At 44.4% G+C, this 25,147-nt stretch overlaps 1 protein-coding gene across 1 annotated transcript in view; it reads left to right on the forward strand.

Moving 5' to 3' along the window:
- CHD9 (chromodomain helicase DNA binding protein 9) overlaps positions 1-25,147 on the forward strand; it is a 499,652-nt gene that overhangs the window by 132,596 nt on the left and 341,909 nt on the right. Inside the window, 3 exon segments of the mRNA XM_033940083.1 lie at positions 13,471-13,617; positions 17,295-17,363; positions 24,107-24,162. Of these exon segments, the coding sequence (XP_033795974.1) occupies positions 13,471-13,617; positions 17,295-17,363; positions 24,107-24,162 (272 nt within the window).

Raw genomic sequence — 25,147 nt, forward strand, 5'->3', positions numbered from 1 at the left:
TCATTGGCTGGACAAAAACAGGTTGGCCCTCAATATCAAAAAAACAAATGTTTCCTTGTAAGGAAAATTTTTCTTTAGTTGCTCCTATTTTGATTCAAAATATTCCTCTTCAATTAGTTAAAAATACTAAAATTCTAGGAGTAATTTTTGATAATAAACTTAATTATCATGATCACATTAGTAGTATTGTTAAAACCACCTTCTATAGATTGCGGAAAATTCGATCCATTTCTAAATTCCTCTGTCCCAGAGCACTTAATATTCTTATTCACTCTCTGGTGATGTCTAAAATCGATTATTGCAACTCATTATTTACAGGAATTGCGTTACAAGAAATTAAACGTTTACAAATTATTCAAAATGCTTCTATTAAATTAATAACAAAATCTAAAAAATTTGATCATGTGACACCACTCCTTAAAAAGGCTCATTGGCTTCCAGTCATACATAGAATTACACATAAATTATGTACAATTATTTTTAAAACATTAGAAAATAAGACTCCAGCATTTTTATTCAGATTACTTATCCCATATTCAGTTAAAAGAACTTTAAGATCTAGTGAACGGAACCTTTTATCAATTCCTTCGTTAAAAGTTATTAGCACAAGAAGACAATTTATCTTCTCATGTACAGCTCCCCAGATCTGGAATGCGCTTCCCATGTTTTTACGGGAGGAGAAGGTGTTTGGGAAATTTAAAAGCGAATTAAAAACCTTTTTGTTCAAAGACGCATTTGCAAATTAATTAAATTTTATTATAAAGTGTTATTCTAGTGAATTATTTTTCTCTCTTTTGTTTTTTTAATTTCCTTATGTATTTTCCCTGTATGTTCTTTCTTTACTATAAAAAATGTATTTCACCCCCTCTTACCTTTTGTTTACGTTATAATTAATTAACTGTATGTAATGTTTTCGTTTCCTTACATGTATATTTTATTGTACATCGCTTAGAAATCCGATTAAGCGATTCAACAAGCCAATTAATAAACTTGAAACTTGAACTTGAAACTTGAAACTTGGGGTGGGCGGTTGATGTAGAGGCTGGTAAGGTCCCTCCGTGTCAGACAGGGACGTCTAGGAAGATGCCTGCTGCTCAAATGGCTCCTGCTCCTGCTAACACAGCGGGGTGGGCGGCTGATGTAGAACCTGGTAAGGTCCCTCTGTGTCAGGCAGGAACGCCCAGGAAGATGCCTGTTGCTCAAATGGCTCCCGCTAACACCGCGGGGTGGGCGGCTGATGTAGAGCCTAGTAAGGTCTCCCCATGTCAGGCAGGGATACCCAGGAAGATGCCTTTTGCTCAAATGGCTCCCGCTCCCACTGACACCGTGGGTTGGGCAGCTGATGTAGAGGCTGGTAAGGTCCCTCTGCATCAGGCAGGGACGCCCAGGAAAATGCCTTCTGCTCATATGGCTCCTACTCCCGCTAACACCGCGGGGTGGGCGGCTGATGTAGAGCATGTTAAGATCCCTCTGTGTCAGGCTAGGTTGCCCAGGAAGATGCCTGCTGCACAAATGGCTCCCGCTCCCCCTGTTTTTCTAATGGCCATCATCTCCGCCGTAGGGATGCGGAGCTTTAAGCTCTTTCCGGCTGGGATTCCTTTCTGCGTATTACAGATTTTGGCGTTGTGCTGCGCACTATTCCTTTTTCCACCAGTGGTATCTGTTTTCCATATTAATCTGGAATTCCTGCTTTTGCTTCCTGAGGTTCGAGGGAGCAGGATCGGGTGCTGTGAATAATAATAATAATAAAAATAACAGTTTATATACCGCAATATCGTGAAGTTCTATGCGGTTTATAAAAGATTACAAGAGGTACAAAATGAGTAAACTTAAGAAAGAAGAGAGTGAGAATAGGTCAAGAAAACCGTTATTGAGAGAGGTGTATGGGTCAGTTGTCTAGGTACTTCAGGAATAGGTATGTTTTTAGGCGCTTCCTGAAGTCCTTGGACATGCACATTCCTTGGACATGCGCTTCCTGTGGTCCTTGGACATGCACATTATCCTGTTACGGTGCCTAGAGGTTACGAATGATTTTCATTTCTTTGGTCATCTTTTTGTGCTGGCAGGTCCTGCTCACAAGAGCAGACCGGTTTTTATTTCTACCATTTCCAAATGGATCCATATGGCCATTTCTTCTGCTTATGTAGCGGCTGGTAAGAAGCGCCCTCTTGAGGTAAGGGCTCTTCTACTAAAGGCATCTTGTCCTCTTTGGCAGGGTCATTGGCAATCTCTTTGTAAGAACTTTGAAGGGCCTCTACCTGGTCCTCTTTTTCTACGTTCACCAGATTTATGGGATTGCAGTGGCAGCTAAGCAGGATGCTACTTTTGGCTCCTCTGTTTTGGCAGCAGGCTCATTAGTCCCACCCTATATCTCTGGGACTGCTCTGTTACATCCCAATGGTCCCAGAATAGAGTGGGATTGTACAAGAACGAAAGATAGGTTCATACATTTTCTAATCTTCTTTTTTGTAAATCCACCCTCTATTCCGGGAACCCACCCTGTGCGCTGCTGATTCACCGATTGTCTGCCTTTACTGGTACTGGTAAGCTGACTATCCGACCAGCCTTTATAGATATATCGGTATGTGTTTGGCACTTGGTTATGGGGAGACCCTAGTTCAGATGCTCTTTCTGACAGTGCAGGCTGTGTTTTATTATAGCACTGTTTCTGTCGTTCAGGTTCCTAATGCCTAATGACCTGTTTCAATTGTTGCTGTTTGTTATACATTTCTCCTTCTTTAGCAACTCTCCAGACTGGTATAGGTATCTTACAAGCGAGTATATATCTCATCATGACCAGCAGGTGGCAAACGTCAATTTCCCAAACTATTTGGGCCACATCCTCATCTTGTCCATTGTAAAGAACCACAACAACCCCATATCTACAACATCCAACTACAGACCAGTAGCCAACATCCCCTTCTTCACCAAACTGATGGAAGGTCTGATTAACGATGCCCTCATGAACTACCTAGATAAATTCTCAATCCTTCATGAATACCTGTCAGGAATCTGATCACACCACAGCACCGAAACAGCCTTAGCTTCCATCATAGATCACATCACACAACTACTCAGCTGAGGAAAAAATGCACTAATACTCCAATTTGACCTTATTAGCGCCTTCGACCTGGTGGACCATGACATCCTACTAAGCTGTCTAGACACCATAGGTATCTTGGGCCACGTTCTCAACTGGTTTAAAGGCTTTCTAAAATACCGATCCTACCAAGTCACCAGCGAGCAAAACTACTCCCAGGCCTGGATCAAACCCTGTGGTGTCCCCCAAGGCTCCCTGCTATCCTCCACCCTATTTAACCTATATTTGTTCTCCCTAGGCCAGGAACCTTCCAATCTGAACCTTCAACCTTCTATGCAGATGACATTACAATCATTGTCCCCATCTCTACATTGTCAACCGAAACCAGACACTTCAACTCATCTATCATCAACCAAGTAGAAAAATGGTCAACAAACTCCAAACTAAAGCTAAACCTGGAAAAGACCAAAATATTTATGGCCTCCCCAACCAACAAGCCAACTGAATCGTCTATCAACCTAAATGGAAGAAACCTCCCAATTAACCCTACCATAAAAATCCTAGGAGTCACCCTAGACCAGTAACTGACACTCGATGCTCAAACCAACATCCTAATTAAAAAATGCTTCCACTTACTATGGAAACTACGAACGCTAAAACCATACTTCAATTTTGCATCATTCAGACTGTTGGTCCAGTCTCTGGTTCTAAGCTCGCTGGACTACTGCAACATAATATACCTAGGAGCTCACAAAAAAATCCATTAAAAAACTGAGACTTATCCAGAACACAGCCGTTCGACTAATCTTCGACTTTAAAAAAAATCTGACCACCTCACCCTATACTACAAGAAATTTCACTGGCTACCTATCGAAGCCAGAATAATCTTCAAATTTAATTGCTTCTGCTTCAAAACCCTTTCTGGCACTGCTTCCTCCTACCTCCTGAAACACCTCACCCTATGGGACAAACTCCACTTGTCCCGCAGAACAGTTCTGTTCACATTTCCTTCTCCCAAAAGATGCAAATTCAAAAGATTTCTCAACAGGATACTCTCCTTTCAAGCAGGGATCTGGAACAACACCTTAAGTGACCTAATCCTGACTCACTAACTTACCACTCATTCAGAAAATCATTAAAAACCCATCTATTTGACAAATTTATCTGACTCTTCAATTCGGCTCTACTCCTATCTTGTCTCACACGTTCCCCCCCCACCAATTTTGCCCTGTCTCATAACTGTCCATCTACCCCTATCCAAATCTAACTGATATTACCCCGCTGTTCTTACAGCACCTCTAGTTGTACACCATCTTGAACTGAAAAGGTATGTTGGGATATAAATAAAGCTGCTATTATTATGAGCAGATTTACCTTATTTGTTGGGGAGTATCCCCGTTCCCCTTCCTATTGTTTTTGTCCTCTACAGATGTTCCTGGCTGCTTTGCAACAAACTGGTTCTTGAGGGGGACAGTGCTGAGGTTAGAGGGGTGGAGCTTAAGTCTCTGAAATATGAGACTTCCTACAAGTCCTGGCGAGCATAGGAAAATAACCCAATGGTCCCAAAATAGAGTGTGGATGTACAAGAAAGAAGATTAGCAAAGATAAGAACCTTATCTGCCGTCTATTTCTATGTTTCTAATCAGCCCTTCCCCGTTCTGCAAAGCTGGTGAACAGTTATGATTTGATATAGCTTGATTCTATATGCATCCTGTATGTCCATATATAATGTAGCTCCTTGTTAAATTGGGTATTTTGAGTCCCTTTCTCATATTGCACCTCTTGGTAGAGACGGAAGATAGGGGACAGGTATGGTTCTATCAACTATATTTGTATATCTGCGTGACAAGTATGATTTCTCTTTGATTATTTTCCTCTTATGTATTCTTCTTTTTTCTCCAGTTTGAACTTTCATGCTCACTCATATTAATTTTAACATTATAAATGAGTATGGGTAGCTCCCTGAAAGGCCTTGAGAATTGTCATCTTTCCCTTTCCAGGGAAAATGGTAGAGAAGAGACATCTCTGGGTAACCAGAGAATTAGAGGGAGAGGTCTAGATGTGGTATATTCAGATTATAGCAGAGCCTTTAACAGTATTCCACATAGGCATCTAATAAATAAACTGAGTGCCCTTGGTATGGGCCACAAAGTGATAGACTGGGTGAGGAACTGGTTGAGTGTAAGGCAACAGAAGGTAGTGTTCAATGGAGGTCGCTCTGAGGAAAGAAAGGTTACCAGTGGTGTGCCTCAAGGTTCAGTTTTTGGGCCTGTTCTTTTAAACATTTTTTGTAAGCGATATTGCTGAAGGGCTGTCAGGTAAGAGTTGCCTCTTTGTGGATGATGCAAAAATCTGCAATAGAGAAAATACCCCTGATTATGTGGATAACATGGGGAAGGACCTAGTGAAGCTTGAGCAATGGTCTGAAATTTGGCAGCTAAGATTTAATGCTAAGAAATGCAAGGTCATGCATTTAAGCTGCATAAACCCAAGGGAACAGTATAGTTTAGGTCATGGGTGTCAAACTCAATCATATTAAGGGGCCAAAATCTAAAACACAGGCTAAGTCGTGGGCCAGACCCCACCCCCATAATAGTACTAATTGTAATACCATTTTTTCCATTCATTGTTCATATATACCAGGGATCTCAAAGTCCCTCCTTGAGGGCCGCAATCCAGTCGGGTTTTCAGGATTTCCCCAATGAATATGCATTGAAAGCAGTGCATGCACATAGATCTCATGCATATTCATTGGGGAAATCCTAACAACACGACTGAATTGCGGCCCTCAAGGAGGGACTTTGAGACCCCTGATATATACACACACAATATAATCTTATTAACAACACATAATGGTTAACCACAAAATTAAACTATACAAAGCACACTGTATGCTTCTCAACATTCATTCCTACCACAACACAGATAACCCCTAAGCAAATACGGGACCACAAATTAAAAGTACTAATATATACAAACGAAACCCTAAGATTCAAGACTCTGCATGCAGTACAACCTCAGAAAAACAGAAACAAATGCATTTCTTCCTGAACAGTGCAAAATTTAGACAGCAGATTTAAATTCTCAAAATTGACACAATTCATTCACTAAATTGAAAATAAAATTATTTCCCCTACCTTTGTTGTCTGGTGATTTTGTTTTTCAATCCCTCTTTTCCCAGTCTGTGGCTGTGCTTCCTTCTGGTCTGTGTTCTTAACTATGTATCCAGGGCCACCTTATCCATTTGCTATTTTTCTCTCCTTCATTTTCTGCCATACATCCATCTTTGATCCAAACAGACCGGGGATTTTGAATTGCAGTCCACTCGAGGGGGGCAATACTTTTAAAATAGAACAAAACACAAAAGACCCCCCCTCTCATCAATACTGGGCAAGTTTCTCAAATAATATCATCATATAACATTTAAAGCTCTTCAGCAAGCTGCCACTGCAGCGGTACAACGTCGCTGGAAAGGTGCTTGAATTTTAATCATAACACATTGCATGGAGCAAGGATTCTTGCTTCTACTGGAGTGGCAAATGTTATGGCTCTACAAAAGCTGTTTAACAGTAGACCACTTATTTGAAAAGGTCAGTTCACGGCCATAGAAACAAGAATCTTTGCTCCATACAATGTGTTATGATTAAAATTCAAGCACCTTTCCAGCGACAACGTACCGCTGCTGTGATGCCTTGTTGAAGAGCTTATGAGCACATTTAAATATTTAAAAGCCTTTAAATGTTATATGATGATTTTGAGAAACTTGCCCAGTATTGATGAGAGGGGGTCTTTTGTATTTTGTTCTATACATCCATCTTTAGTATTAACTTTTAACATTCAACTGTCTTCCTTTTTTCTGCTTTCTTTTCAAAATCTCTACTTTTCCATGTCTTCCCTTCCCATCTATCCATGTGTACCACCTCCTCCCTTTTTCTTATTCCCTATTCCCATCTATCCATAAGAAGCATTTCTTCTTATTTCTTCCCTGCTGCACCCATTGTTGTGCACCATCTCCTCCCGCTTTCTCCTTCTTTCTCCCCTTCCCCTGTGCACTATCTCATCCCTCTCCCATGGTCGGCAAACTCTGTCTTCCCCCTACCCCCATCATATGATTTGGCATCTTTCTCCTCTCCTTCCCATAGCCTGGCGTCTCTCTCCTCTTCCATGATCTAGCACAGTGTTTCTCAACCAGCGGTACATGGGCTGCCTGTTGGGGGTACGTGGGCTGACCGCCGATTCCTCCCTGCCGCCGCCTGCCAGCTTCTTTTAATTATCTCCCGCCGGCCCACAAGCCTTCCCCCAAGTCAATTCTGACGTCGGAAAGAAGGTTCCAGGCCAGTGAATCGTTGCTTGGCTGGCCTGGACCCTCTCTCCAATGTTAGAATTGACATAGGGGGTGTTGGGGAGGCTTGTGGGCCGACGGCGTGCAATTGCATGCGCCTAGCCCAGAGTTGCAGCGGGGGATAATTAAATGGAGTTGGCGGGGGGCGGACCAGGGGGAGGAGGGATCGGCAGCTGGTCGGCTTGGGATCAGGCAGGCATTGGCACAGGTCAACTTTGGGGAAAGGAGGAAGGGGGTGGGGCAAAGGCTGGAAGGCAGTGAGGGGGAGGGGGCACGAATCCGGGACACAGAAGGAAGGGAGGGAGGAAGTGGCACTAATTTGGGACATAGGAAGGAGGGAGGGAGGGAATAGAAAAGGACAATTGTTGGGCCTGAGTGTGTGAGTGAGAGGGAAAGAGATGTGCACATGGGGAAAGGAAGAGGAAAATTGGGCATAGAAAGGAATGAGGTAGAGATGCATGGGGAATAAAAAGATGAGAGGGAAAAATGTTGGAAATGGTGATGTAGAAGGAACAGAGGGACAGATTGAAGGGGATGCAAGGGGGAGGAATGTTGGGCATAGTGATGGAGGGAGAGATGTGGCAAGGTGTTGGAGAGGGGTGATAGAAGAAGAAATGGGCAATGGGGGTGGTGGGTAGTGGCGAAAAATGATCTGGAGGATGAGAGAGGAAGAAAAGTTGGACTCATGGAGGGACAGATGGAGATGTTGGTTGGGGAATGGAATGAGGTCTGGAGGAGAGGAAACATGCAGGAGGCAGAAAGAAAGAGAGAAATATTGGATGCACAGTTAGAAGGAAGTGCAACCAGTGACTCGTAAAATCATCAGACAACGGAGGTAGGAAAAATTTATTTATTTTAAAAATTTCTATACCGTTTAAAACTAAATGGTTTGTATAATTTATATCAAGTTTCAAGTTTATTGTATATTTGATTAATCGCTTACTCAAATTTCTAAGCGATGCACATATCATTAAAATTGTATACAATTAAAAGGGCATCAACACAGACAGATTAAACAGTCTGTACATGCATAACATGATAAGGACTACCAGTATGAATATGTTAAAACGAAAGGAAAGGATGGGTAAGAAATACATATCGCTGATAGAAAAGAAAACAATTATGGTAAAAAACAATAGGGAGGGAATAAACAATGAACCTTAAAGAGGTTATAAAGATGAAATGGAACTCCCAATTAGGCTGTTTTAGGTATCAAAGGCATCCCTGAAAAGAAAACTTTTTAGTTTGCTCTTAAATTTATTTAAATTGTTTTCTTCTCTTAAGTAAATGGGGAGGGAGTTCCATGTTTGCGGAGCCGTAACAGAGAAAATAAAATGCTGCCGTGTATTAATAATTTTGAGTGAAGGAATAACTAATAAATGTTGATCAATAGACATCTGATAAAACAAGTAATAAAATAGATGTGATAAAATAAACTTGCAAAAACCCATCAACTTTACCATAAATATCTAAAAAAGGCATCTACAAATAACTGCGTCTTAAGTAGTTTTCTAAACTTGCCCTTTTCACAGCAATTTCGTATCTGACCCATCAAGAAGTTCTATAACTTAACTCCTGCACAACAGAAATTCATTTTATCTGTCTCGACAAGTCTTGACTTCACAGACATCTTCAGTAAAACTAAATTCTCAGTTTTGAGAATTTATATCTGCTGCCCATATTTTACACTATATTTGTCTATTTTTCTATAGTTGTTACTGAGGTGACATTGCATATTTTAAAGTCATCTGCCTTGATCTCTTTGAAAACTCCCCAAATATAAATGATAATTAACATTTTCTCTGTGTACAGTGTGCTTTGTGTTTTTATAATTTTGTGGTTACCATTATGTATTAATAAGATTATATTGTGTGTATATTATATTGTGTGAAAAATGGATGGAAGAATTTGCATTACAATTAATATTATTATTATGGGGTGGAGTCAGGGGCGGAGTTTGGGTGGGTCTGGGGCAGTGCTTGGGAGGGGGTACTCAGCTGGTATTTGTTAGGCTTAGGGAGTACTTGGCTTGAAAAGGTTGAGAAACACTAGTCTAGCATCTCTCTCTCCTTCCCTTCCTTCTTTCCGAGGACTAACATCTCTCTCCTCTCCTTTCTGCCATCTGGCATCTCCTCCCTGCAGTCTGGCATCTCTCTCTCCCCCTCCTTCCCTCCCATTCCATGGTCTGGCATCTCCCTCTCTCTCCTTCCCGTTTCAGTGGACTGACATTTCTCTCGTCCCCATGCATCTCTACCTTACTCCTCTCCCACCACCATGTCAAATAATTTTCTCTCCCTGCCCAACAATTCTCCTCTTTCTTCATCTCCCCATGTGCACCATCTGTATTTCTCTCTGACACCTAATTCTCCCTTTCTGTTCCCTCCCTCAGTTCAGCATCTCTTTCCATCACTCTCCATTCTTCCATCCTATGGCTCATACTCTCCTCCCTTCTTCCCTTCATTCTATTTCCCAAGTTCATTACTCCTTCCCTCCTTCCTTCCATCATTTGTCCGAAGTTTGTGCTCTCTTTTTCTCAAGTCCTAAGATGTCCCTCTCCCTGCCTCCCTCCATTCTATGCCTCAAGTACTTGCCTCCCTCTGGCAATTGTTTACCTTCTGGCTGGCTCCCTCCTCACTGCCGCAGTCGTTTCTGTGCACAGAGCCGCAGGCAGCGGCTCCTAAGTACCTTCCATGCCTGAATCGGAAGCCTTCTCTGATGTCGCAATGTCAGAAGGAAGGCTTCTGGGTGAGCTGCCGCCTGCAGCTTTGTCCACAAAAATGACTACAGCAGTGAGGAGGAGGGAGCTGGCCAGAAGGTAAACACCCGGGGGTGGCAATTAGCAAAATGCCATATCGCCCTCAAGCCGGCTGCCTGCGGGTGGGCACCCCTTGTGTAGTGTAAGGCATAGGGTCACCATGGGTCGCATAAAATGACCAGGTGGGCCTTGTGTTTGACACGTGTTTTAGGTGGTAAAGAACTTTTGTGTGTGAAAGAGGAGCAGAACTTGCGTGTGTGATAGTATGTGATGATCTTAAGGTGGCCATTTAAATAGGTTGAAAAAGTGACGGCGAAAGCTAGAAGGATGCTTTGATGCACAGGGAGAAGAATGGCCAGTGGGAAAATAAAAGGGGTATTGATTAATGGCCATCATATAGAACTGTATGTGCAATAAACAGAGTTACACAGAAGATTACATATAAAATCCAACAGTAAAGAGTAGTCAGTCATAGGCACACAGTACATGTAATTTTTATTCACTGTTAATATAAAACTAATAAAAATATTAAACTTGAAAAGGGGTATTGATTTATAAGTCTCTGGTGAGACCTCATTTAGAATTTTATGTACAATTCTGGAAACCGCACCTTCAAAAAGATATAAACAGGATGGAGTTGGTCCAGAGGAAGGCTACTTAAATTGTATATCTGCGTTACAAGATGATAGGCTCAGGAATAATCTAAGGAAATATGTTTTTACAGAAAGGATGATAGATGCATGGAATAGTCTGGTAAAGGTGATAGAAACAAAGACTGTGTTTGAATTCAAGAAAATGTGGGAATTTGGGATCTCTTAGGGAGAGGAGAAGATTGTGAATGCTACATATGGACAAACTGGATGGGTTGGCCTTTATCTGCCATCATGTTTCTATCGATCACTGTACATGCTTCAGTATTGATAGCTGCACAGAAGCTGAAGTATGAGTAGCAATAGCAATAATTGGAGCTGCCAGTTCACCATCTCTCCCTTGCATCAGGAGCAGAGGAGGGAGCAATGATGGCCATGGAGCCAGGCTGGGCATAACGGCTACTGCAGCAGGCAAAATGGGAAATATGGGATAGCAATGGGGGAAAGTAGAGGAGACAGAGGCATACTGTAGTAGTGTGGTATCAGTAAAAGAACAAGCACAGATAGCCCATAAACTTCCACTGGCAGGACATTACACTTGACCTTCAGTGGGTTGTTTGAAAGACAGCTGAAGGGAACTTGTTAAGCTGAAAATTGCTTAGTGGCTTTATGTTTGACACCTCAGACTTTAGAGCCTGTTGAGTATTATATTTTTGATTAAGAGATTGAAGACATTTGCAAACAATTTAGATGACTGTAGATTTTATAGTAACCATTCACTATTTGACTAAATATTATTTTTGAACACCACTAATGAACAATTTTTGTGAGCACTCTTAAACATAAGTTATAAAATTACCAATCTTTTTGAACCTCATTATACAGGAAATAAGACATTAATTTTTTTTTTTAAGCAAAGTAAAAATAAAGGAGAATATTTTAGCAAATACAGTCAAACCTTGATTTACGAGTGCTGCGATTTGCGAGTGTTTTGCAAGACGAGCAAAACATTCTTACAAATCGTGACTTGCAAACCGAGCATCGACTCGATTTGCGAGTCCCCCCGCCCGCGAACCGGCATCGCCCCCCTTTGCGAATACTCACCCCCTCCCCCCGCGTGAACCGGCATCCCCTGCCGGCCCAAACTGAATACTTACCCCCAATGTGGCACTGGCACCAACCCACAGGAGGTGCCGGTGCCTGAAGATCGTACCTCTCCCCCAACTGGCCTTGAGCATCTGTGCATGCTCAAGGCCTTCTAGCTCCTGCCTCTCTTCGAGATTCTCGAAGAGAACGAGAGCCAGAAGGCCTTGAGCATGCACAGATGCTCAAGGCCCAGTCGGGGGAGATCTTCGGGCACTGGCACCTCCTGTGGGTTGGTGCTGCATGCCGGTGCCACATTGGGGGTAAGCATTCAGTTTGGGTGAGCGGGGGATGCCGGTTCACACAGGGGTGGGGGCGATGCCAGTTCACGGGTTGGAAGCGATGCCGGTTCGTGGGGGGGGGATGTGGAAGTGCACCAGTGGCCTTGGGGGTGGGGGGGTCTTTTGGGGATGTAGGGAGGGGGAAGAGGAGGTGGAACCAATCAAGCGAGTTTCCCTTATTTCCTATGGGGAAACTCGCTTTGATATATGAGTATTTTGGTTTATGAGCATGCTTCTGGAACGAATTATGCTCATAAACCAAGGTTCCACTGTACTGTATTTTTTGCTCCATAAGACACACTTTTTTTTCTCCCCAAAAGTGGGTGGAAATGTCGGTGCATCTTATGCAACGAAGATACAAATTTTTACACACACACACACACATATCCCCATACCTTTTTTACAAACACACACACACCTCCCGTACCTTTTTAAAACATCCTCCCCCTCCTCTTCCTCGTTACCTGAGCTCGCCCACCATCAAATCCCGCCGCCTTTCTTCTTCGGTCCCCCGACCACATCGGCCACAACTTCTTTCCCTCACAAGCGTCCCCCCCACATGTGCCGGAAACATGAAGCTGCGTCAAAAGAGGGTGGAACTTGTTGTGGGTGATCTCCAGTAGGAAACCAGAGCTGGGGGATGGGAGCAGTTCCTACAGCGCTCACGTACGAGCGTAAGAGCCTCTCTGTGAGCGCCTTCGTACCCAGGGTCTGCCTCCCATTCGCTTCATTAAAACATTCAGCGCAACCGCTCTTGTTGTCTTTCTGGGCTGATGCAGTTAATGCCCTCACCGACACATGCACAGGCCGGCAGCATGAATTTCCGTGTATGACAGTACATAAATCTAATGCTATTGGAGGATTTCTGTGTATGACAGTGAGTAAATCTAAAGCTATTGGAGGTGGACATTTGTCATTTGTTTTATGTTGACTCTAGAAAAAGTGAATAAAATAAGGAAGATGATTATTGAACAGACAGGCAAACAGGAGGACACCTTGCCTTAGAGTATACGTAGATAACAAGAAGACACGGGCGAGGGAGGGGGGTTGTTTTAAAAGGTACTGGATTTAGAGGAGGAAAACAAGAAACATCCCCCCCTCCCTGCCAGACTCTGTCCCCTTTCCCCACTCTGGTGGTCTAATGGTAGGCTGGGACAGTGTACAGAGCCTAGCAGGGAGGGGGAAGGGTGCAGAATGTTTTTTTTCTTGTTTTCCTCCTCTAAATCTAGAGTGTGTCTTATGGAGCGAAAAATATGGTAAGTGTATGCTACTAAATGATAAATAGGTGCCATAAATATTTTGGTTTTGGTGCTTTGCAGAAGAGAAGATCAAATAGACAAATCAAAAGAAAGAAGTATGCTGAGGATACTGAAGGAAAAAATTCAGAGGATGAAACTAAAGTTTCTGTCAAGCTCAAAAAGAATTCAGCTCCACTACCTGCTGAGCAGCCCTTGCAGTTATTTGTAGTAAGTAAAAGTAATCATAGGTCTTTGTGTACAGGCATTGTTACACCAATAAAATAGCGAAAAGCATTGGTTATAGCCAGTGGCGTACCAAGGGGATGGCGGAGGGGGGGGGTCTGCCCCGGGTGCACGCTCCAAGGGGGGTGCACAGCCGGCCGGATCTGGAACCTCCTGCGCTGCTTCAAACCGCACTTCAGCGCGGCTGCCCCACTTAGAGCAGAGTCGGCAGCCGCACTGAAATGAAGAAGGTCCCGCAATGACTAGGAAGAGGTAAGTGACGTCGGGGGGGGGACCGGCAGCCGCAGTCATCGCGGGATCTTGCCGCAACTAACTGCGTCTGCCGGCCCAGCCCCCTCCGACGTCACTTACCTCTTCCATCGGAGCAGAAGCAGTCATCGCGGGATCTTTGGGACGAGAAAGAAAGGAGGTCAGAGGGTGGCATGAAAGGGTGTGGAGGGTGACAAAGGGGGGTCAGGGTACTATGGAAACATGGTGAAGGGTGACAAAAGGGGGTCAGGGTGCTATGGAAACATGGTAAAGGGTGACAAAAGGGGGTCAGGATGCTATGGAAACATGGTAAATGGTGACAAAAGGGGGTCAGGGTGCTATGGAAACATGGTGAAGGGTGACAAAGGGGGGGTCAGGGTGCTATGGAAGCATGGTAAAGGGTGACAAAGGGGGGTCAGGGTGCTATGGAAACATGGTAAAGGGTGACAAAAGGGGGTCAGGGTGCTATGGAAACATGGTGAAGGGTGACAAAGGGGGATCAGGATTCTATGGAAACATGGTAAAGGGTGACAAAGGGGGGTCGGGTGCTATGGAAACATGGTGAAGGGTGACAAAGGGGGGTCAGGGTGCTATGGAAACATGGTAAAGGGTGACAAAGGGGGGTCAGGATGCTATGGAAACATGGTGAAGGGTGACATAGGGGGGTCAGGGTGCTATGGAAACATGCTGAAGGGTGACAAAGGGGGTCAGGGTGGTATGGCTGCTTGGTGGAGGAAGAGAAAGGGGCAGATGCTGAAGGAATTGCAGGGAAAGAGACATAAGGGGGAACGATACTGCATGGAATTGGGTTGTAGGGAGCGAAAGGGGGCAGATGCTGATGGAAGTGGGGGAAAAGAGAGAGACGGGGCAGATGATGGAAGTGGGGAGAAGGGGCAGATGATGGAAGGAGGGGGAAAGAGAGAAGGGGGCAGATGATGGAAGTGGAGAGAAGGAGAGAGAAGAGGGCAGATGATGGAAGGAGGGGGGAAAGAGAGAAGGGGGCAGATGATGGAAGTGGAGAGAAGGAGAGAGAAGAGGGCAGATGATGGAAGTGGGGGGAAAGAGAAAGAAGGGGCAGATGATGGAAGTGGGGGGAAAGAGAAAGAAGGGGCAGATGATGGAAGTGGGGAGAGAGAAGAGGGCAGATGATGGAAGGAGGGGATAAATAAAAGGAGGGCACATGATGGGGGTAAGGATTGAGTTAGGGAAATACTGGAGGGGGTGAGGGAAAGAGGTGGTGAGCTGTAGGTAGACAGTAAAAAAGGAAATTGATGAGAGGGTAGTAAGAACGTAATCTAGATGGATGCAGAAAATAAATTGAAAAGGAAAATGAGGGAAGAAAGGGATTGCAGAAGAGAGGTGTGGGAGAGGGAAGGAGAGGAGAGAGATGCCAGACCAATGGGGGTGCAAGGAGAGATGAAAGGGGGAGGCATACAGTTTCTGGAAGGGGCATTGAAGGAGAGAAGGCAGAGAGACGGCAGACAGTGGATGGAAGGAAGAGAGTAACAAGAAGATGAGGAAAGCAGAAACCAGAGAAGACAAAGGTAGAAAATAATTTTCTATTTATTTATTGCTTTAGGAGACATGTGCCACTGTCACTACTGTCCAGCTTCTTGCTGGTTCAATTTAACCTTTGTCTATGTATTTCTATTTTATCCCCCCTTTTACAAAACTATAGAGCATTTTTTAGCGCCAGCCGTAGTGGTAGCAGCTCTGATGCCCAGAATTCTATGAGCGTCAGAGCTGTTACCACTGTGGCTAAAATCCACACTACAGTTTTGTAAAAAGGAGAGGGGTTAGTTTGTGATTACATATTCCATACTAGGCAAAGGTGTTTTCTGTGTTCTGTGTATTCGAAAGACATGGTTTTCTGTTAGGATTGACGGTGTAGGATTGATCTGTACTAGTCTGGCTTGTTTAGTTTTACAATGGGTGTATTGATGTACTGCTCACTGCAATATGTAAGATGCTGCCTTTTCCTAGGTACTCATGTGTGACGTGTGGATTGTTATTCAAAATCATGTTTTTCGTACAGATGGGGGAGGGGGGGTGCCAAAAAATGATGGGCCCCGGGTGTCACATATGCTAGTTACGCCACTGGTTATAGCAAGACAGTATATTGCTTTCTCATTTTTGTGGGTTTTTTTTGTTGTTGCTAGTTACTGCACTGACGTAAATATAAAGTATCTTCTAGCATAGATAAGCCCTGTTCCAATTCTAATATTTCTCATCTCACATCATATCACTGTCGTGATGTCTGTTTCTGACAGGGATGGAAGGGGATAGCAGAAGGCTTATTTTATTATAATTACTTTTTCCCATGTGCTTGGACCTACTCCATTTCGTTTAGCCTGTTCATGTGCTCAGACCCACCTGAGCCACTCGATTTATTATGATGTATTCATCTCTACTTGACCTACTCTGCTACATATGGCCCAGTCTACTCAGGTTGCTGAATTTGTTTTCCTTTCTTCATCCTGCTCAGGTTACTGCCCTAGAAGTGGGTTTGCTTTTTAACTGTCTTAGGCTTGCAGGATGCTACTCCTTTATTCTCACAGAACTTCCGGGTGCCTGTAGAAAGAGCAAATGAATGTTAAGAGCTGTAAGATGGCTTAGATTTTTCTGTGAACATTTAACCATAAAAATCTTGTTTTCTGTTCCAGCTAATGTGATAGCATACAAGAAAATAATTTGGTGTACTTAGACATCTGTCTCTGAAGCCAGATTATCTTCATTGTAATTTGTGTAATTTAAAAACAAATTTAAAGGTGAGGAGAAAGATAATGAACACCTTGAGCTCCAGCAACTTAGGTTAAAAATACACACTTTGTTTATTTATGGTTCTAATTTTTACATACTTTTACTCAGTTTGTGTATAAAATAGCCAAAACATTAGGCAGAAAATGTGTAAGCTTAATGTGTAGTGTCAAGGGAAGTCATTACAATGTAATGATGTCGCTCTAACCGACAGCATTATATCAGTAGGTGCCTTTATAGTCTAATTTTGTATTTTCTATAGCTTTATCAACTGATACTTTGGGAACCCCATACATATAGTGTTATAGCGATCTGGGGGACATAAAGCTATATTTTGCGCTCTGTTCTTCAGCTAAGAGGAAGGAGCAGAGGAAAAAGATGTGTGGTTTTCCGGTTCGCAGGTTGAGATAAAACACCTATTATATTGACTCCATCAGGGACTAACAGAAAGAAGATTACCAAAGGTAAGAACCGAATTTTCCATTCAGCCCCAAAGCAAACATTGGAGTTTGGCTTACCCAAAAACATAACTATAAATTTCTAAAGAAAAGAATTTACTGATTCATTCAATAATCTATATTGAAAAAATTAATATGATAGTGACCACAATATGAAATGATTGTCGTCATTTTTTATCATGCTTCTCTTTTATTCAGGAAAATCCTAGTGAAGAAGATGGTGCAATTGTGGACAAAATTTTGTCTTCTAGGACAGTAAAGAAAGAGGTAAGTAGTTACTTTATGGTTTATTGTCTTATATCCCGCTTTATACAAAGCAGGTTACAACTAGTACATACATAATTAAAACAACTTCACATACAATACAAACAAATCAGACAATCAGAACTTATCAGCGACCAGCACTTATTATTAATCATAAAAGCTTAATTCCCATATTTCATCTTATAAAAGAGGAACAATAATTTCTTAAATTATACAAATTTCCCTGCTCACCTATACGGTATATTTAGGGATCTCATTCCATGCCTGTGGACCTATGCAGGAGAACACACTTGACCTAGACACTTTCAAGTGCAATTGTTTAACAGGTGGAACAAACAACTCAGCAAGTGCCACAGAATGGAGTTGAGGGAGTGGAACATATGGCAGAATACTGTCGACCAGATACCTTAGCGCTAGCCTGTGTACACACAAGTATACCATAACCAGCAGTTTGTAACATATCTGGTAATCTAATTTCAACCAATACAGTTTGATGTACTATTCTGATGATTTGATGTTCATGCTTTCCCAGTTTAAAGAGCGTCCAAATTCTGAGCAACCTGCTGAGCACATAAAGTCAAGGCTGCTATTCCTAAGAGCACAAGGTTACAATAATTATTATTTGATTATAATCAAACTAGGACAAAACAACAGTTCGCAGTATAGTCTTAAAAATATTACCTGAGAGTTATGACCTAAGAACACTCATAAATCTTTCTTTCTTGTACAATAAACTTTGGAAACTTCACCAGCAGGATACCTCTCTAGCTCTGAGCTGCAGGTACTTCAAAACAAACCTTTAGCCCCCCCCTCCCTAGGTATATACATCCTGTCATGTGCCTTAGAATTCCAGTTTGTTCCTGCAGCTTTGACTGCTGGTTTGTCTTTTCTGCTCATGCTTCATTTTACATTTCTAGTTCTTTTTAATTCGTCTTTTGGTGCGGGTTTTGCCCTTGTGCTGTGAATTCACCCTTGGGGAACATCCTTTGGCAAGAGACTTTGGTATTTACATCGTCTGCTTCTGGGGGGGGGGGGGGAAGGGGCACTGTTAGCAGACCTGCAGTAAATCCCTCAGATAGCCTGCAGGTCAGATTGGGTCTTCGGGATTGGGAGCCACCTCACACTGGGTTCGTCCGCGATAGGGTAGAGCACAGGCTGCTCTGGTTCCGTGGAGGTACGCCGGGATCGGAACAGGACCATGTGTCTTCCCTAATTTTCCTGTGAGGTCCTGAGAGTCCCTGTCTGGGCTGACTGGGAAGGTGAGGCGGTCAGAAAATCTGAAATCCAGTTTTAATCAGCTCCTGAGGTATTATCTCTCTGCTTGCTCTTTGTTAGCTGGCTGCCATTGATTTCTATTGCAGCACAAGCCTCTGTGTCTGTCTGTATACACTTCTCCCTCTGTATTCGCTGTGGTAGGGGATTAACAGACCCATGAATACAGAAAAACCGTGAATAACTTTTTCATATGTTATTCACTGTTTTTTATTAAAAACCATCGTGAATATGGTGAAACCACAAATAACATGGTGGGAGACCTGGCCTGTTCCTGAAGGAGAGGCAAAACACGGTGAAGAAAGTGCTGGGAATCAATTATTATCTCTGTAAATGCTTGGAATCAGAGATTTCTATATGCAAGCTGATGTAATTGGGGGGGAGGAGTCACAAAGCTAGAAACCGCAAATGCTGAAACTGCGAATATGGAGGGAGAAGTGTACTCCCAAGTTTGGTGATTTTGGGGAGTCATGGAAGGGGTTTTTTGGGTGCTTTTCCTGCATGTCCTAGCCCCCCATCTGTAAAGTTTAAAAATTGCCATTTTTCTGGGTTTCCTGTGATTTTCCCGGCCCGTTTTAAGGCAAAATCGGCACATGGGGCAGCCATCTTGGATTTTCTTTAAAACTTTTAAACGTATATTTTTTGCCCTTACAAGCTTCGTTTTTGCTCCAAACTTCACAGATGGCCACCTTAGGACAGGATGGCATGGATTCATGCCTCAACTACGGTGGATGGCATATTCACATCCGCAGTTCACATGCACTGCAGCCTGCGTAGGGGGTGAAACGTGCACAGATTCTGTGTTTTCCTCCTTCAGAGAGTCCCCCTTTGCCTCCACTTTTACCTGAGACGCTTTTGATATATCCGGTCCCCCTCAAACGGGTGTAAAGCGTGCTGCATGAAAACGGAAGCGCAGCTTGGGGGAGAATGTCTCATTCTTTGGCTAAGAATACTGATACTGCGGCACGCAGAGTGGCTTTCGCCACCGGTGCTTATTTCCCACCTGCAAGTGTCAGATAATGTGTCAGGCTTTTCTGGTTGAAAGAGGCTGTGCCTTCTTCCACGTTGAATCCAGTGCTGCAGATGGGATCTGCCCTTCTTCTGGATGCCAGCATGTCTTTGTGTTTACTTTCAGTGATACTGGAGAGCAGACTGGCGGTTTGGCCATCGCTTCTGCCCCGGTCTCTGTCCCTTTGCTGATGCAAGTTTTTTCTATAGCTTCCACTAGTGTGGCTTTTCTGGTGGAACTTGGGGTTGTCCTGGCTGTGCGCAGATTCTTCTGGTCTGTCCGGTGACCTGCCCTCCTTTCTGAGTCCTCAGATTCCTGAACCTGATTTCAGACCTCCGGCTGCTAGCAGAATGTTCCTTCTTGAGTGATCAGCGCCCCGCTGCCTGCTTCCTATCCGGACTGGGATGGGATGCCTTTAGTGACTTGGGAGTACCAGGAGGGTCCCCTTAATTGGGGGATGCCTCTCAGCCTACCTGACAGAGTGGCAGAGGATAATTTCGGACCTGTGGATCCTCAAAGTGCTCAGACTGGGTCTCTGCTTTAAATTTTTTTTCCGACCTCTGTTGGATTTCTCCCTGTTCTCGCCAAGGAAAATTTGGATCATGCACGGCATTTGCGGGCTGCTGTTCAAAGATTTCTGGATCTGGCAGCGATGGACCCAGTTCCACAAGAAGATTTGGGCTCTGGGAGATACTTGATATACTTCATCATTCCAAAGAAAGGCTCCGAAGATTGGAGGCCTATTTTGGAACTCGAGTCCGTGCATACCTTTCTGCATGTACAATACTCCCCCGATATTCAAAGGGGTTCCATTCCAGGAACCCCCACGAATGCTGAAAAACCACGAATCCGGTTTTTAGCGGGGGAGATAGGAGAGGGCAGCTGGAGCGCCGGCAAGTGAAAGAAATCACTCGCAGTATGCTCCGACCGCCTCTTCCTGTACTAAAGTCGGGCATCACTAATCAGGAGCTGTGTGTCAAAGCAGCTCCTGATTGGTAAGGCCTGACTTTAGTACAGGAAGAGGTGGTCGGAGCATACTATGAGTGATTTCCTTCACTCGCCTGCCTCTCCAGCTGCCCTCTCTGGCTGCCCTCTCCTGCCTGGTCATTCGCAGTTGGAAAATACCACAAATTTGCAGGTGAGCACTGTACCCCATTTCTGGATGGGAATGGTGCATTCAGTTTTGGCAGCGGTAGCACCTGAGGAATTCTTGGCTTCTGTGGATCTCATGGAAGCTTATCTCCTCATCCTGATTTTTCAGGAATACAGGAGGGTTCTGCGGGTTCCTGTACTCAGTTGGCATTTTCGATTCGCGGCTCTGCCTTCGGGCTGACAACGGAGCCATGTTCTTCCACGACAATCATGGTGGTGGTGGCGTGCTAGGCCTTCAGTCCCTAGACAACTGGTTGTTTAGAGCCCCTTCAATGGAGTAGGGCCGCTGGACGGTTCACCAGGTGGTGCAGTTGCTGCAGCATTTCGGGTGCTCAACTTGCAGTAGAGCCCTCGAGTACCAATGCAGGCATTGGAATATCTGGGAGTCCGGGCACGAACCAGGTGTTTCTTCCGGACTACAGGACGCTCACGCTACGGAGTATCATTCAGGCCCTGTTGCAGGTTCCGGCGCTGACATCCTGGCTGTACCTGCAAGTCCTGGGTCTCATGGTTGCGACCATGGATGTGTTTCTGTGGACCAGAGCGCGACTTCAACCTCTTCAGCTGTCTCCTTGATTGATGGAACTCTCAATGGCATGACTCTTCACTGGGTGTGAAGCTGCCTGGGTTGGCAGCAGCCTTCAACAACATATCGGGATAGCTACGTCCTGTGATGCTAGACAGAGGGCTTCCTCTGAGAGTCCTGGCTTGGATGACCCTGATGACGGATGTGAGCCTGTCTGGTTGGAGGCAGTTTGCAAAACTGTCCCAGTGCAAGGCTGGTGTACGGCAATGCAGCACAGATGGACCATCAATCACCTGGAACTTCGAGTGATCCGGCTTGCAAAATTGCAGTTTCAACTCTGTCTACATTGGAAGGCAGTTTGGATGTTCTCTGACAACGAGACAGAGATAGCTTTTGTCATCCATCTGGGGGGGCGCAATGAGTCCCCTGCTGAGTCTGGGGGATCGGATGCTGTTTTCCTGGGGGGCAAAAGCATCTTGTGACTTTGTCCGCAGCCCACATGGCCAGTGTAAGCAACACTCAGGCAGACTTTTTCAGTTATCAGATTCTGGCCCAGGGGTCCTTATCCGAGATGGCGTTCAAGGCCATCATTCAGTGGTGGGGCCATCCAACCTTCGATCTGTTAGCCAGATTCTTCAGCCAACGCAGAGAGGTCAGCAGTGAGGGGCTGGATGCTCTGGTCTAGCCTTGGCCCCAGAGGGGGGAGGGGAGAAATGTCTGTATGTGTTTTCCTCCGTGGCCCATTCGGCTCAAGTAGGCCTGGTGATCCTGGTGGCCCCAAGCTGGCCTCGGGGAACGTGGTACACAGATCTGATGCGGTTGTGCAGGAACTGGGGGGCTGCAGCTTCCCTGTCTCCGAAGGTTACTTACGCAGGTCCCCATAGTGCTCCAAGTTTTGGACCGCTTTGGTCTTACAGCTTGGTTCTTGAGCATGCGGCTTTGATAGCTCAGAGTTATTCACCTGTGGTCATCACTACTTTGCTTCAGTGAGTGAAACTCTACGGTGTCTGCCTATGCCAAGGCCTGGAGGTGTTTCCAGGTTTGGTGTGTGTGGGCTTGGGTGGATCTCTCGTCCTCTCAGTGGCTCATGTCCTCGACTTCCTGCAGGCTGAGCTCAAGGAGGGTCTGGCCATGTCTTTGCTCTGTGTCTAGTTGCGGGACTTTCGTGTTTGGGTCTCGCTGTTCTCAGGGGTTCTCTGACGTCTTTTCCGGATGTTGTCTGCTTCTTGTGGGAGGTGGGGAGGCTGAAGCCTCCTTTAAGGTAGGGGAGGGTCATTGGGGTGGGCAGACTAGATGGGCCGTGGCCCTTATCTGCTGTCTATTTCTATGTTTCTATGTTTTTATGTTTAAGGTACCTTGTCCCCCTGGAATTTGACTCTGGTTCTGCTTTCACTGGCTAGTCCACCCTATGAACCCTTGGATCAGATCTCTCTGAAAGATCTTTCCATCAGGGCCATATTATTGTAGCAGTCCCGTCCGCATGTAGAGTTTTGGCATTTCAGACTCTTTCGTGCAGATCCTTCTCCTCATCTGTGGTTTTCTTGCAGACGATGTCTTCCTTTCTTCCGAAAGTGGTTTCTCTGTTCCATGTCCATCTTTGCTTGCCTTTGTTCCTTCAGGCTCCAAGTCCAAGGACCGGGTATAACAGTCCCTGGATGTCCAGTGTCTCCTTTTGAGATGCCTGGAGGCCATATATGGCTTCCCCCTTTTGGGACCGTTTGTTTGTTTTGGCAGATCCAGCTCACAGGGGCCGACCTGCTTCCATGGCTACCATCTCTAGATGGAGCAGTGCGGCCATTTCCGCTGTTAAGTATTGGTGGGAGCGCCGCCTCCTCTTGGGGTGGAGGCTCGTTCTGAAAGAAGATTCCTCTTGGGCCAAGTCGCCCTATGGTTCTCCGATGGAGATTTGCAGAGCGGCTTCTTGGGTCTTGCTTCATACCTTTTCCCATGTTTTCCCGACTTAATGGGGCAGCTAAACAATATACTGCTTGTGGAGTTTGTCCTGGCGACGGGCTCATTAGGTCCCCCCTGATGTGTTGGGACTGCTTTGGTATGTCCCGTTGGTGAACATTCCAGAATTTATTGTACAAGAACGAAAGATTAGGTTACTTACCTCTGCTAATCTTCTTTCTTGTAAATAGACTCTGGAATCTTCACACCCGCCCATCTATTCTGTCCGATTCGCAGATCACCCTGACATTACCTGGTAAGTGGATTTCTGTCTTGACCAGCCTCCATGAGACTCCCATCTGGTCCCTTCTATGTTGGGTAGGGGGCTGAGAGGGGTCCTGGGTTGGTGGCCCCATCTTCGCCCTCAGGCTGTGTGTCTTTTTCAATGTTATGCTGTTCTTTGCCATTGTTTCAATTTAAAGTTATGCAAAGTTTGGCCATTTACCACTAATAGTTCTGTTTTGTTTCTCCTGAGCAGAATTGATGTGTTGTGGGGAGTCCCCGCACCCCTCTCTTTCCTTTCTGGTGTTTCCTGATTTTCTTTGGTCTCCCTGGCTTGTGTACAGACTGGAATTCTAAGGCACATGACAGGATGTATATACCTAGGGAGGGGTAAAGGTTTGTTTTAGAGTACCTGCAGCTCAGAGCTAGAGAGGATACACAAACCCGCTGGTAAAGATTCCAAAGTCTATTTACAAGAAAGAAGATTAGCAGAGGTAAGTAACCTAATCTTTCGATGTTTTCTATTTTAGCAATGCATAAGTAAATTTAGTTATTCAGTGCTGGAAAGTTTAATGGTTTGCAAACTTCTAAATGCTTTGCCCTTGCTTCTTTTAGACTCCTTCTGGAATAGTGACAGAAATTGAAGAATTTTATGTGAAATACAAAAACTAGTGAGTATTGCTCAGAAGTCTTTGGTTTAAGATACAATTTTTTTTTAATCTGAAGATGTCCTCATATTGTAAACTGGAAAGCTGGTAAAGCCTATGCTTTTAAGATCATAGTTTAAATGCTTTGGCTTGAAAATGATATTTTAAAAAATTGCATGTCATCAGAATCTTTTTTCATTTTAGCCAGAATAAATTTTTTGGCCATTAGTAATTTATATTTTGTAGCTCAGTTTAGTCAAGATCTAAGATTGGAATCCAGCACCATGAGCTTTCGTTCACAATCGCCCAAGGTTTATGTCCCTGATCCTTGTCCTGCTAGACTAGTCTTAACAATTGGGTGTGGCCCTGGGGGAGCAGAGAAATGTGAATAGTCAGTGACATCACCACTGTAAGGAATGTACTGTCTGGACTAGTGCTGCTCGATTCAGGAAAACTATTTCAATTCAATTCAGCCTATTGAATCAATTTTTTTATTTGATTTGATTTTCCTGCCCAATTGGGTGTTTTTCCCAAACATCTGGTGGTTTATTTTATAGCCTCTTTACCCACTCCATCCCCTTTGCCCTCTCCTACCCATATTGGCGTTGTGGTGTAAACAAAACAAACAAGTATTTTCCTCTCTCTGTTAAATCCTAGCTCACATTCACGGTCTAATACCTGACACATTGTAATCACAAAAAAGAAAATAAAATTATTTTTTCTACCTTTTGTTGTCTGATCATTATTCAAATCATGTTGATCCCAGGCTCTGCAACAAACTTCTTCTGATAACTCGCTTGCCAGGATCTCTTGCCCATTTGTTGTTTTCTTCTTTCTCTGTGGTAACCATCCATCTTCCATCTCTGTCCTCCCCTCCCCTTTCATTTCTCTTCCCTCCCCCTGAGGTCTGGCATCTTTCCTTTCTTTCGTCTCTATTCCCGTAGCTGCAGCGACGGACCCCACCATCCCCAGATCCACCATTTCTCCTTTTCTCAAGTACCCTTTCATC

This window comes from Geotrypetes seraphini, chromosome 4, assembly GCF_902459505.1.
Source record: "Geotrypetes seraphini chromosome 4, aGeoSer1.1, whole genome shotgun sequence".
Taxonomy (NCBI): Eukaryota; Metazoa; Chordata; class Amphibia; order Gymnophiona; family Dermophiidae; genus Geotrypetes; species Geotrypetes seraphini.